The sequence below is a fragment of the Lithobates pipiens genome, unplaced genomic scaffold (assembly GCF_037356315.1).
Source record: "Lithobates pipiens isolate NorthernLeopardFrog02 unplaced genomic scaffold, aLitPip1_a1.2 Scaffold_27, whole genome shotgun sequence".
NCBI classification, from domain to species: Eukaryota; Metazoa; Chordata; class Amphibia; order Anura; family Ranidae; genus Lithobates; species Lithobates pipiens.
Window position 1 is genome coordinate 20651661 of NW_027507788.1, and position 13307 is coordinate 20664967.

The 13307-nt window shown below is 44.5% G+C and overlaps 1 protein-coding gene across 1 annotated transcript in view; it reads left to right on the forward strand.

The window, feature by feature from the left end:
- The first annotated feature begins 234 nt into the window (after positions 1-234).
- LOC143933375 (uncharacterized) overlaps positions 235-13307 on the forward strand; it is an 85655-nt gene continuing 72582 nt past the window's right edge. The window contains exons 1-4 of the mRNA XM_077456243.1: positions 235-252; positions 6086-6164; positions 8858-9205; positions 11999-12355. Of these exons, the coding sequence (XP_077312369.1) occupies positions 235-252; positions 6086-6164; positions 8858-9205; positions 11999-12355 (802 nt within the window). The remainder of the gene's footprint in view (positions 253-6085; positions 6165-8857; positions 9206-11998; positions 12356-13307) is intronic.

Sequence of the window (13307 nt, forward strand, 5' to 3'; positions counted from 1 at the left end):
AGCTGGAATGGGGGCCATCTTTCCCTCACTCGGCTCCAGGCCTGTCAGAGGGAAGGACGCAATTGTCTTCGCCGCTACCGACAACTCTGATAAAAGTGAACTTGCGGCGAATCCACCGCAAAGACCACTTTTATCTGAAAGCGGACTGCCTGCTGTTGAAGAGGATACCTGGGTTATGGTAGCTATTTGCTGCTATAACAACGGTATTTCACTACAGACAGACAATGTACAATGATGGCAGAAACTCTGCAGGTAGGTTGTCCCAAACATATTGGAGAACTAACCACAGATCTTCTGTGGATGTAGGATGCCTCAAATGCTTTGTCTCTTCATGTCTTCCCAGACAGACTCCATGATTTTGGGATCAGAGCTCTGTGGGGGCCAAACCATCTCTTCTAGGACTCCCTGTTCTTCTTTAACCACTTGGCGCCCAAGGTACGTCCTGGAACGTCCTTGACTTTCCGAGGGAATATCTGAATGATGCCTGAGGCTACAGACATCATTCAGATATCAGCATTTTCAGCCGGCGATTCTCTGAACCATAAGAATGATCATAGCGGCTGTTCCACCACTTGATCGTTCTTACGTGCGGCGGGAGGGGACGCCCCCCCCCGCCCTCCGGTGCTTGTACCGACTCACCGCTTCCATCAGTGAGTCGGACACAGGATTCGCCGGCCCCCAGATTGTGATCATAGAGATTTCTAGAGTCTCTATGATCGTTTGAATGCCGGGTGCGATGTTATGACGTCGATGCCTGGCCTCTGCATTCAATTAACGGCGCGGCTTCGGCTGGGAAGCCGTGATTGTTTTTTATAATTTTAGGCTTCCCAGCCTAGAGGTGAGATGTGGGGTCTTATTGACCCCATATCTCACTGTAAATAGGTCCGATCGTGCCATATTCCTATTACAAGGGATGTTTACATTCCTTCTAATAGGAATAAAAGTAATTTTTTTTTTTTTTTAAAGTGTCAAACTAAAAAAATAAATGTAAAATTAACAATAAAAAAATAAATAAATTTAAAGCGCCCCTGTCCCCGTGAGCTCGTACGCAGAAGCGAACGCATACGTAAGTCCCACCCACATATGAAAACGATGTTCAAACCACACATGTGAGGTATCGTCGCGAACGTTAGAGCAAGAGCAATAATTCTAGCCCTCCTCTGTAACTCAAAACATGTAACCAGTAAAAAAATTTAAAGCGTCGCCTATGGGGATTTTTAAATACCAAAGTTTGGCCCCATTCCACGGGCTCGTGCAATTCTGAAGCGTGACATGTTGGGTATATATTTACTCGGCGTATCTTCATCTTTCACATTATGCAAAAAAATTGGGCTAACTTTACTTTACTTTTTTTTAAAGCATGAAACTTTTTTTTTTCTGAAAAAAAACGCGTTTGAAAAATTGCTGCGCAAATATCGTGCGAGATAAAAAGTTGCAACGGCCGCCATTGTATTCTCTAGGGTCTTTGCTAAAAAAAACATATATAATGTTTGGGGGTTCTATGTAATTTTCTAGCAAAAAAATTATGAATTTTACATGTAGAAGAGAACTGTCAAAATTGGCCTGGGCGCGAAGTGGTTAAACTGAAGAGAGTTCTCAATGACATTGGCTGCATGTTTGGGGTCATTATCCTGCTGCAGAATAGGTTTGGGGACAATCTCCCTGATGGTATGGCATGATGGATAAATATCAGTCTGTATTTCTCAGCATTGAGGACACCACTGATCCTGACCAAATCTCAAACTAAAGGCCCGTACACCCGATCTGACTTTTTGACAACAAACATGCAAATGAGCTGTTTTAAGGCAACATCCGACCGTGTGTACGCTCCATCGGACAAACTTTTTCCGTTTTTTATCGGACAAATGTTGGCTGTGCTAACAGACAAACTTTTAGACAACATAAGTCCGATGGAGCAAAGTCCGATCGCGTGTACAGAAAACCATCGGACTTTACAAACACGCATGCTCAAAACCAATGCAAAAGATCAGACAACAATACAGAAGTTGAACAAAGTTGGCGGTAAAGAGCAAAAAAAAAGCACGTGATTTGGTGAAAGTTGGCTGAAAAAGTCCGATTGTGTTTATGCTTAACAAGTTCTCGGGCAACGCCCTTTGTACAGAAATTCACGGGAAAGTTTGTACAAAGTCCGATCATGTGTATGAGGCTTTAATTTGCAAAAATGCAGCTCTAAACTTGCAACAAACCTCCACCATGCTTCATAGTTGCCTACAGACACTCGTTAGTGTACATCTCTGCAGCCCTTCACCAACAAACCTTCACCATACTTCACCTACAGCCAAATATTTCAAATTTTGACTCAACAATCCAGAGCACCTGCTGCCAGTTTTCTGCACCCCAGTTCTTATGTTCCTATGCATAGTTGAGTCGGTGGCCTTGTTTCCACATCAGAAGTAGGGTTTTTGGCTGCAGTTCTTGAAGACCATTTCTGGCCAGACTTCTCCAGTTACCTCGGGTTTCTACCATTTCTGTGCTAATGGCACTGCTGAACATCTTCCAATGCCAAAGTAAAGTTAGCATGATGTGTCTTTCATCTGCTGCATTAAGTTTTCTTTGCTGACCACTGCGTCTGCTGTCTTCAACGTTGCCCAATCAATGCTATCCTCAAAGCTGAGAAATGCAGGCAAATATTTTTCCATCATGCCATACCATCAGGGAGGCATGTGATTGGCCCCACAATTAATCTGCAGCAGGGCAATAACCCCAAACATACAGCCAATGTAATTACCGTATTTATCGGGGTATAACACGCACCGGCGTATAACACGCACCCCAAGTTTAGGGGGGCATTTTAAGGAAAAAAAAGCTTACATTTAAATGCCCGTCAATGCAGCCTTTTCAGTGTGCATCTGCAGCCTTGTCCATCATTGCAGAATGATCAGTGTCATTTGCAGCTTGCCCAGCACTGTTTGCAGCCTTGCAGAGTGTCATTTGCAGCTTGCCCTGCGCCGTTTGCAGCCTTGCCCATGTTTAAATATCCCACCACCAAGACAGACCGAGTGAGCGCCGCCGAAAAAGACCAAGCGCCGCCGAAAAAGACCGAGCTGTCTGCTCGGCTCCGCTCGTAGTCCCGCCTCCCTGCTGTTTCTGGAGCGAGCCTTGCCGAAAAAGACCGAGCCAGTATGGGCGGGACCGCAAGCCGAGCCGAGTACACAGTACAGTCGGCTCGGTCTTTTTCGGCAGCGCTCGCTCCAGAAACAGCAGGGAGGCGGGACTACGAGCGGAGCCGAGCAGTCGGCTCGGTCTTTTTCGGCGGCGCTCGGTCTGTTTCGGCGACGCTCTGCCTTTTTCGGCGGCGCTCAGTATTTTACACTCATAGACAGTATAACACGCACCCACGACTTTCCCCCGATTTTAAGGGGGAAAAAGTGTGTGTTATACGCCGATAAATACGGTAATAACTATCTTCAGTGCAAAGAAGAACAATGAGTCCTGGAAGTGATGGTTAAGCCCCCATAGAGCCCTGATCTCAACATCATGGAGTCTGTCTGGGATGACAGAAGAGAAGATGAAGAGACAGAAGGATTTAAGGTAGCCAACATCCACAGAAGTTCTATGGTTAGTTCTCCAAAATGTTTGGAACAACCTACCTACTGAGTTTCTCCAAAATCTGTGCAAGTGTACCTAGAAGAATTCATGCTAGTTTGAAGCCAAAAAATAGTCACACCAAATATTGATTTGCTTTAGATTTTTCTTCTGTTCACTCACTTTTCATTTAATAAATTGACAAAAGTAAACAGTTAAGAAATATATTTTTGAAAGCATTCTTACTTTCCAGCATTTCTTCACACTTGCCTAAAAGTTTTCCACAGTACTGTACATCCTTATTGAACATAATTAATGATTGGTTATTTATGCAACTGCATTCCAGCTGGGATATTCATTATTGGGAATGGGAGTCCCTCTTGAAAGATCCCACATAAAAAGAAGTAATGATATGAACTCTGAAAGTGGTGTAAACTAGTCTGACTTTGTCACATTAATAGCCCATGATGTTCTTGGAGGGCAAGGGTGTGGGTCACCATGTTGGTGTCCACTGTGATGGCTCTAAGCCCTTGTACACACGGTCGGACATTCCGACGGAAAATGTCCGATAGGACCGTGTTGTCGCATAATCCGACTGTGTGTGGGCTCCACCGGACTGTTTCTGTCGGAATATCCGACGGACAAAGTTTTAGAGCTGGGCTATAAAACTTTCCGACAACATGTCCGATTGTGTGTAGAGAATTCCGTTCGTACAAAGTGCCACGCATGCTCAGATCAAATTCCTAGACCAAAGCTATTGGCTACTAGCCTGAACGTAGTCCCGTCGTAACGAAATAACGTCATCACGTTACGTACGATCGGATTTTCCGACAACTTTGTCCGAACGTGTGTATGCAACACCGGTTTCGGACAAAATCCGTCGGACAAAATCCTACGGATTTTGTTGTTGGAATGTCCGACCGTGTGTACAAGGGCTAAGAGTTTGCGATATTCAGGACATGGAAAGCTCCAGCTGGACTACTCAGAAGGCCATGGTGTTGGGATTCCCCTTCCAATGGATCAGAAGGTAGAGGATAGTCCTGAGTATAGGGAAATTATCTCAGATAGTCCTGAACTGAAGTATGTAGATGCCCCAAGTTATATGTGTTCTACAAAAAATAAATAACATGAGGTGAATGTACTCTTTTTAGAGACAGTGTAGTGTGTCTGATACATTGGGGTTATGGATTAATTGGGTTTCCCTTCTCCTAAAATGAGCCATGATCCTTGGACCTCGTTACAGTATCTTGATGAGTACCTACCCATGGGGGATGGCCTGGAGCTAGGGGGAAAATAGATGGCTCACGTTTATATAGTTTCCCTGAGACAATTCTGAAGCTCTGAGGAGGTGAGCCCATAATTAAAAGTCTGTTTTTCTGACCTCCCTTTACTACCCCATAAGAAAGATAGCCCTGAATCATGGCAACAATTCAGAAGTATAATTGGGAGACACAGGGCTGGTGCAAGGATTTTTGACACCCTAGGCGAACCCTAATTTTTCCATCCCCATGGCTCCACCCCCTTTCCCCTGCCCCTGTAAACCCCATCTTTTTAATGAAGCACCCATCAAATGCAGCGTCACAAGCGCCCATCAGTGCAACCTACCAGCACCCATCAATGTAGCCTCACCAGCGCCCATCAAATTCAGCCTCACCAGCACCCATCAAATGCAGCCTCACCCGCAGCCATCAATACAGCCTCACCAGTGCCCATCAAAAGCAGCCTCACCAGCACCCATCAAAGCAGCCTACCAGCACCCATCAATGTAGCCTCACCAGCACCCATCAAATGCAGCCTTACCAGCGCCCATCAAATGCAGCCTCACCAGCACCCATCAATGCAGCCTACCAGCACCCATCAATGTAGCCTCACCAGCGCCCATCAAATGCAGCCTCATCAGCACCCATCAAATGCAGCCTCACCAGCGCCCATCAAATCCAGCCTCACCAGCACCCATCAATGCAGCCTACCAGCACCCATCAATGTAGCCTCACCAGCGCCCATCAAATGCAGCCTCATCAGCACCCATCAAATGCAGCCTCACCAGCGCCCATCAAATGCAGCCTCATCAGCGCCCATCAAATGCAGCCTCACCAGCACCCATCAAATGCAGCCTACCAGTGCCCATCAATGAACGATTGGTTGCTTCCATTCATTCAGGAGTCAGGACACACAGAGAGAAAAGAGTATGAATGCCAGGATGCCAGTGGCAGGGCGCCCTAGGCAGCAGGGTGCCCTAGGCAGCTGCCTAGAATGCCTAGTGGAAGCACTGGCCCTGGGGAGACAGTTGTTTGCCTATAAAGGGACACCCCTGAATAAGCACTTTTATGGCAACACCACCAGGTATTATTCTAACGAAAGATGCAGATTTAAAAAGACTGAATATATGTTTTGACATTACAGTAACATTTTAAAATGTACCTGCAATTTAATTAATTGAGCTGAAATCTACTTTAAGTTTATACTGTCCTAAAACACAAGTTTGATTTAAAAATAATTGTAAATGCATCTTTTGCTCATGTTTTGTGATTGTTCACAGGTCCCGCTCATTGCACAGTCTATTCTCAGTTTCAGGATGTGGCTACGGCTGGCAACCATTCTCTTCTGCATTTCTAAGGGTCTGTAAGAAACATGTCAGCGCTTTAGAGAACTTAATTTTTATCAGCGTTAGCATCTATTGTGATTGCATTATGATTTATTGATATTTTACTACTTAAATACTGTATTAGTATAAGTATTTATTTTCTTATTTATATTATTATCAAAAAAGGTATGACTATAGATTTCCCCTTTGAATATAGTTTTCATGGAAACTGATACAGTTATCATGTACAGGTAAACCCCATACACACACTGTTAGATTTTCTGCAGATTTATGTCTTCAGATTTACCAAAACCATGTAATATGAGGTCAAACCCTAAGCCCTTGTACACACGGTCGGAGAATCAGTCGGAATGTGTCCTATCGGACCGTGTTGTCGGATAATCCGACTGTGTGTGGTCTGCATCGGACTGATTCTGTCGGAATATCCGTCGGACCCAATTTTCCAACTTGGAAATATTTTCCGACCAACTGGTTCGATCGGACATACTCCGATCATGTGTAGAGAATTTTGATCGGACAAAGTGCCACGCATGCTCAGATCAAATTCCTACATCAAAGCTATTGGCTACTAGCCTGAATGTAGTCCCATCGTAACGAAATTACGTCATCACGTTCTGAATGATCGGATTTTTCGACAACGTGTGTATGCAACAGTTTCGGACAAGATCCGACGGATTTGGTTGTCAAAATCTCCGACCGTGTGTACAGGGGCTAAGAGTATCAATTTGTATGCAATCAGGCAGGCCCTTGCACTACATGGTTTTGGTAAATCTGAAGACAAAAATCTGCTAAAAAGTGTATAGTGTGTATCCAGCTTTAGGTCCATATATATTTGGACACGGGTACAATTTTAGTTTTTTCAAGTATTTACCAAAACATGTTCAAGCTATAGTTATATAATGGATATGGGATGAAAGTGCACACTCTCAGGTTTAATTTGAGGGTATGTACATCCAAATCAGAGGAAGGGTTTAGGAATTACAGCTCTTAAGAACAGTCACCCCCCCCCCCCTTTTTCAAGGGACGAATAGTAATTGGTAATTTGACAATTTAATCAAAAGCTGTTTTACAGCCATGTGTGGGCTATTCCTTCATTATTTCTTCATCAATTAAGCAGGTAAAAGGTCTGGAGTTGATTCTTAAGGCCCATACACGTGATACGAAAATCAGAAGGGAAAATTCTTAAGACTAAATGAACTTCCTCTTTATACTCACTTAATACATACAGTTCCACCCCCACATACAATTGTGGGGTGGAACTGCAGGGTGGGATTTTGGGATGGGATTGTATGGCAGGATTCAAGGGTGGGATTGTAGGGGTGGTATTGTTGGATGGGGTTGTAGAGTGGAAGAGTGGGGTGGGATTGTGTAGTGGGACTTCAGGATGTGATTGTAGGGTTTTGTTTTTTTTTGGGTGGGATTGTGTGACAAAATTTTAGGGTGGGATTGTAGGGGTGGCATTTATGGGTAGGATTGAGGGGTAGGAAAGTGGAGTGGGATTGTAAAGTGGGATTGTAGGTTGGATTGAGGGGTGGGATTGTTGGGTAAGATAGTGGGATGTATTTTTTGGGGGGATTGTCATGTAGGATAGCGGGGTGAAATAGTGTGGTGGAATTGTGGGGTGCAAGTGTAGGATGGGATTGTGTGGTGGGACTGCAGGGTGGGATTGTGGGTTGGTATTTTGCGGGGGGATTGTAGGGTGGGATCGTGTGGCAGGATTTCAACATGGGATTGTAGGGGTGGTATTGTAGGGGTGGTATTGTTGGGTGGGATTGTGGGGTGGGATTGAGGGGTGAGATTGCTGGGTTGGATAGTAGGGAGGGATTGTGTGGTGGGATTCTCAGGTAGGACAGTAGGGTGAAATTGTGTGGTGGGATTGTGTGTAGGAATTGTATGTTGGGATTATGGGGTGGGATTGTATGTTGGGATTGTGGGGTGGGATTGTGTGGTGGGATTGTGTGTAGGAATTGTATGTTGGGATTATGGGTTGGGATTGTGTGGTGGGATTTTAGGGTGGGAATCTTCTCCCCATGCAATATCTTTTACACTATAAACATGTACTGTACTCCATTATAATGATGAGTTCCCATTGTCAAAATGTAATCAAAAGTTCCCTTATATTTGAGAAATTTCACCATAAAAAAAAAAAACAATAACATTGCAGTCAAATAACAGGGCAAAATGAAAGCCCATCTTTATGTTTCTAGATCCCTCTTCCCCAAACTCCCACTCCCCCCCATCCCCTGGAAAGCAGTAACCATTTTCCTAATACACGCTCATATATTGAGTGTTGTTCTCAGCAGCATTGTATTATGAACCGACCCCTGCATGATAACATATCACCAAGGAAAAGGGCAGAAACACAGAAGATGTTCTTTAGGAAGCTTAGATGTTGTACATATGAAATGTTATCCTCACACAGTTATGAGGGGCTCCCACCATCCCTGCTGGATTTTTATATTTTATGTTATTGAGAATGTATCAGGACGAGATGGAACATAAAGGTAGCTCAGAACAGCCAAAAATTCATGGTGGGCAAGAATATTTGGGAAATATGGCGGGCGGTTTCCACTTTTTGAATATTCCGGACATATATTTGAAGGCAGGCCTATCTCTGTCCACCGGACTCCACCTATTATTAATATTATAGCACCCTTGATTAAAGAATTTCAATTTCTATAACATTTCATTTTTCCCTCCCTGCAGAGACGGTGACATCCCATAAATACTCAATGGAAGTTAACGAGGAGGTGACAGTCCCGCAATCCATGTGTGCCATTGTGCCTTGTAAATTCATGGCTGACGGTAGAGAGAAATTCCTCAACTCCACAGGATATTGGAAGAAAGGGTCTGAGATAGTGGCTTCTACCAACAAGTCAGTAGGGCTAAAGCAGAACTTTCATGCAATCGGAGACCCCAACAATGGTGACTGCACCCTGAAAATCTCTGACGCCAGGAAAGAAGATGAGGGTACTTACCTCTTCAAATTTGAGGAGAGCCAACAAAGTACAATTCAATATAATTATGATACACAAGTAAAAGTGAAGGTAATAGGTGAGTGTAACTTAAAGCGTTTGTTACCCCAGCATTTACAATTCCTGATATGTGCCTGCTGTACCGTATACTTGTATGAGAAAGTCTCCTGTTCTCTTTATATTGCTTTCTTTTGTGTGAATTCCCTGGTGTTCCTGCCAGTCCCTCTGATTTCCTGTTAAAAACTGACCACACTAAGCAGGAGAATACAGCGTGGTCCATTTTCTAGCTGTGATGCTCTCCTCCAATAATCAGACTTGGGACAAGGTCATCTAGAGCCCAGGTTGAACATGCTAAACTGCCCCCCCCCCCCCATTAAAATGTATGAGCATTATGTGTCAGCAAAAATCCCCCCCCCAAAATAAAAATAAATTGAGCACTAATCTGAATGCTTACCCCCTAAGCATAAATCTTTGGCCCCCACCCTACCAAACCCCCCCAACACAAATGCCCCTCCCCCTAGCACAAATCCTCTACCACTAAAATGTCACTTCTAAGTACACATCCTTTCCCCCCCACTCCAAATACTCCCTCCAAGCACAAATCTACCCTCTAAATTCCCCGCCCCCCTATCACTAATCCCCCCCAAGCAAAAATGTCCCATTCCAGCACAATTCTCCTTCCCCCTTCATCATATCACCTCTTCTAGCACAACACCCCCCCAATACTCTCTGCTGACACAAATCCTCTTTCCCCATCCCCCCTCCCAGCACAAACTTCTGGCCCCCATCCTACCAATCCCCCCCAACACAAATGCCCCTCCCCCCAAAAAAGTCACCCCTCCTAGCACAAATCCTCTACCACTAAAATTTCACTTCTAAGTACACATCTTTCCCCCCCCCCACTCCAAATACTCCCTCCAAGCACAAATCTACCCTCTAAATTTCCTGCCCCCCTATCACTAATCCCCCCCGAGAAAAAATGTCCCATTCCAGCACAATTCTCCTTCCCCCTTCATCATATCACCTCTTCTAGCACAACACCCCCCACCCCCCAATACTCTCTGCTGGCAAAAATCCTCCTTAAAGGGGTGTTCCAGTCGAAATGTTTTTTTTTTTTTTTTAAGTCAGCAGCTACAAACACTGTAGCTGCTGACTTTTAATAAGGGCACTCACCTGTACAGCGAGTCTACGATGTGACCCCCCCCCCCAGGCCAATCCGTCCATCGGATCGGCTGTCGGTGCCGCCATCTTAACCAAGGGAAACAGGCAGTGGAGCCATTTCCTACTGCGCATGCGTGAGTCTTGTGGCACTTTGTGAATGGCCCCGTTGTGTTCTGGGACACGCACATGTCCCAGAAGGCAACGGGGGCTGCTCACCGAAGAGGAGGAAGCACTGCGATATAGGAAGTGGCAGATTAGAAAGAGATCGTATGATGTTGTCCCAGAACGAGAAGGGATCCCGCCCCGCCATATAGACAAGTGACAGTGGGCGGGATCCCCTCTTGTTAGTAGTAGGTAGTTAAAAAGGGAACAGGCTGCAATTCAATCTTGAGAGATGATCTAAAGCTAAGTCCACACTATTTTTTTTTTTTTTTTTCATTCAAAAAAATAAACGGAGGAGCTAGAGAGGAGCTCGCTATACTAACTATGCAATTTTAGTACATCTATCTCCATGCTAAGCTATTGTGTTCTGATGGGGGGGCTGCCCCCTCTCACCAGAACACAGGGCCGTCTTTAATACTGATTGGACCCTGGGCAAAAATTTTGCATTGCAACATGCAGTTTTGCTCTCCACCTGCTATGAGACATACAATAAATAGCAGCTAGACTTAAAATCAGTTTACTGTATCAGATCAGGCAGCTATTGCGATTGGTTACCAGCGGTTACAGCATATCATTACTGCTTACTGACTGAATGAATGAATGAATGAAATACTTGTATAGCGCACAATGCGAACTGAATCACCTCTAGGCGCTGTGGCGAGCTTTGATCATCTGCTAAAAGAGGAAGGTCTTGAGTTTTTTCCTAAAAGCCAGGTGATTTTCTTCCAGGCGGATGTTGATTGGTAGCTAGAGGTTACAGCACACATTACGGATCACTGATTAGTTGCTTGAGGTTACTGCAAATGATTTCTGCTTGTTAATTGGTTACTAGAGATTACTGTAAAGTAATACTGCTCACTGATTGGTTGCTGGAGGTTACAACACATCATCTCCTCACTGCAGGGGAGCATGATACACATATGAATGCTGCCTTTATTTACATATCAATGCTGCCGGCCGCATCTATTTACTTAGTAATGTCACCACTATTTACATATGAATGCTGGTTATTTACATGTAAACACGGGGTCTGCAGGTGAGTTATTTGTACACAACAATAGGACAAAGCTGGGCAGCATTAGTACCATCACTTCACACTGATATATTGGGACTAAAACTTCAAGGGACAAGGGAATTTACACTGGGATAGTTGGCAAGTATGAGGCAGCTGCTTTGGGCCCCACAACAATGACAGGGCCCAGGGCAGCTGCACTCTTTGCCCTGCTTTAAAGACGGCCCTGCCAGAACATACCGATCAGCACTCTCAACCAATGGCTGAGAGCTCTCATTGGATGCCAACCGGCAGATGTTTTTTTCGGTCACGCCTTATCAATAGAAGCTGGACTTTAGCCAGTTTCTGTCGGATTGGCTGCTGTACACACTGGCCAAATGTTGGACAGTTTCTATTGAACCCGGCCTATACTGACCGATATTTGGCCTGTGTGTACAGGGTTTTAACGTTTCTCAGGTTTTTTCAGGTTTTGCCTTTACATACATTTTCTCGTTGAGAGTTTGTTATAACATTTTTCTTCTTATGTTTTTCCCTTAGACATTAAAAAAGTAGATGGCTATTCTATTCAGGTGGATCAGACTGTCACTGTTCAGAAGGGTCTTTGTGTCACCATTCCTTGTACATTTACCGCCGATAACATTAAATCCTTTGCCAGCTCTAGAGGTCACTGGAAGACGATATGTGAAGAACTTGCAGCTTCCAGTGACAAGTCAATTGTTGGCACAAAGCCAAATTTTCAGGTGATGGGAAATCCAAATAATGGAGATTGCACACTGATGATAACTGACGCCAAGGAGCAAGATTCTGGAACCTATCACTTCCGATTTGAAGATGGACAAGTCAGCAAACGGAAGTACAGCTATGTATCCAAAATGATAACAATACAAGTCACAGGTAGGTTCACTGCCCACAAATGTCAACAGTTCCCTCTAATGGTCTACTCATTAACATGTTCCTGCACCGAGATAAAATTGGAGGCTTTGAAAAACAAACACCACACTAATGCCGCGTACACACGATCGGAATTCTCCTCGGAAAAAGCTCTGATGGTTTTCCTGACGGAATTTGGCTCGGGCTGTCTTGCCTACACACGGTCACATCAAATTTCCGATCATTTATAACGCGGTGACGTACAACACGTACGATGTGACTAGCAAAAGGAAGTTCAATAGCCAGTAGCCAATAGCTTCTGTCTCGTAGTTGAATCTGAGCATGCATTAAATTTTTGGCGTGTCGGAATTGCATACACACGATCGGAATTACCGATAGAACGTTTTTCCATCTTGGAAATCGAGAATATGCTATCAATTTTTGGCTGGCGGAAATTCGGACAGCTAAATTCTGATGGAGCGTACACACGGTCGCATTTTCCGATGAAAAGCTCTCATCGGCCTGTTTCTGGCCGGAATTCCGATTGTGTGTACGCGGCATTAGATTCATTTGAACGCATGATTTGTATTTAAAATCCAGCAGGAACCATGCTTTGCACTAAGGCACGCCACTTTTTAGGGAAGAGAAATTGAGAGTTCTATTGAATCCCAGTTTGTAGGTTCTTTTGAACCTTGAAAGGTAATTAGATGGAAACAAGCTGTAACCTGGTACCCGGGAGGCTGTCACTGCTGAACTCCTTATGAAAATTCATGTTGACCGGTAGTCTCAGGTTTCAAAACTTTTTGTGTGACTGACTTGGGTCAAGCATGCAGTAAGGAAAGATTGTACTCCTGCGCTGTATACTTATGCTTGGCCAGTGACTAAAAAAGTAGAGTAATGCCGCGTACACTTGATCAAATTGTCCAGCGTACTTAGTCCGCCGGACCGCATTTCACCGGACAATCCGATCGTGTGT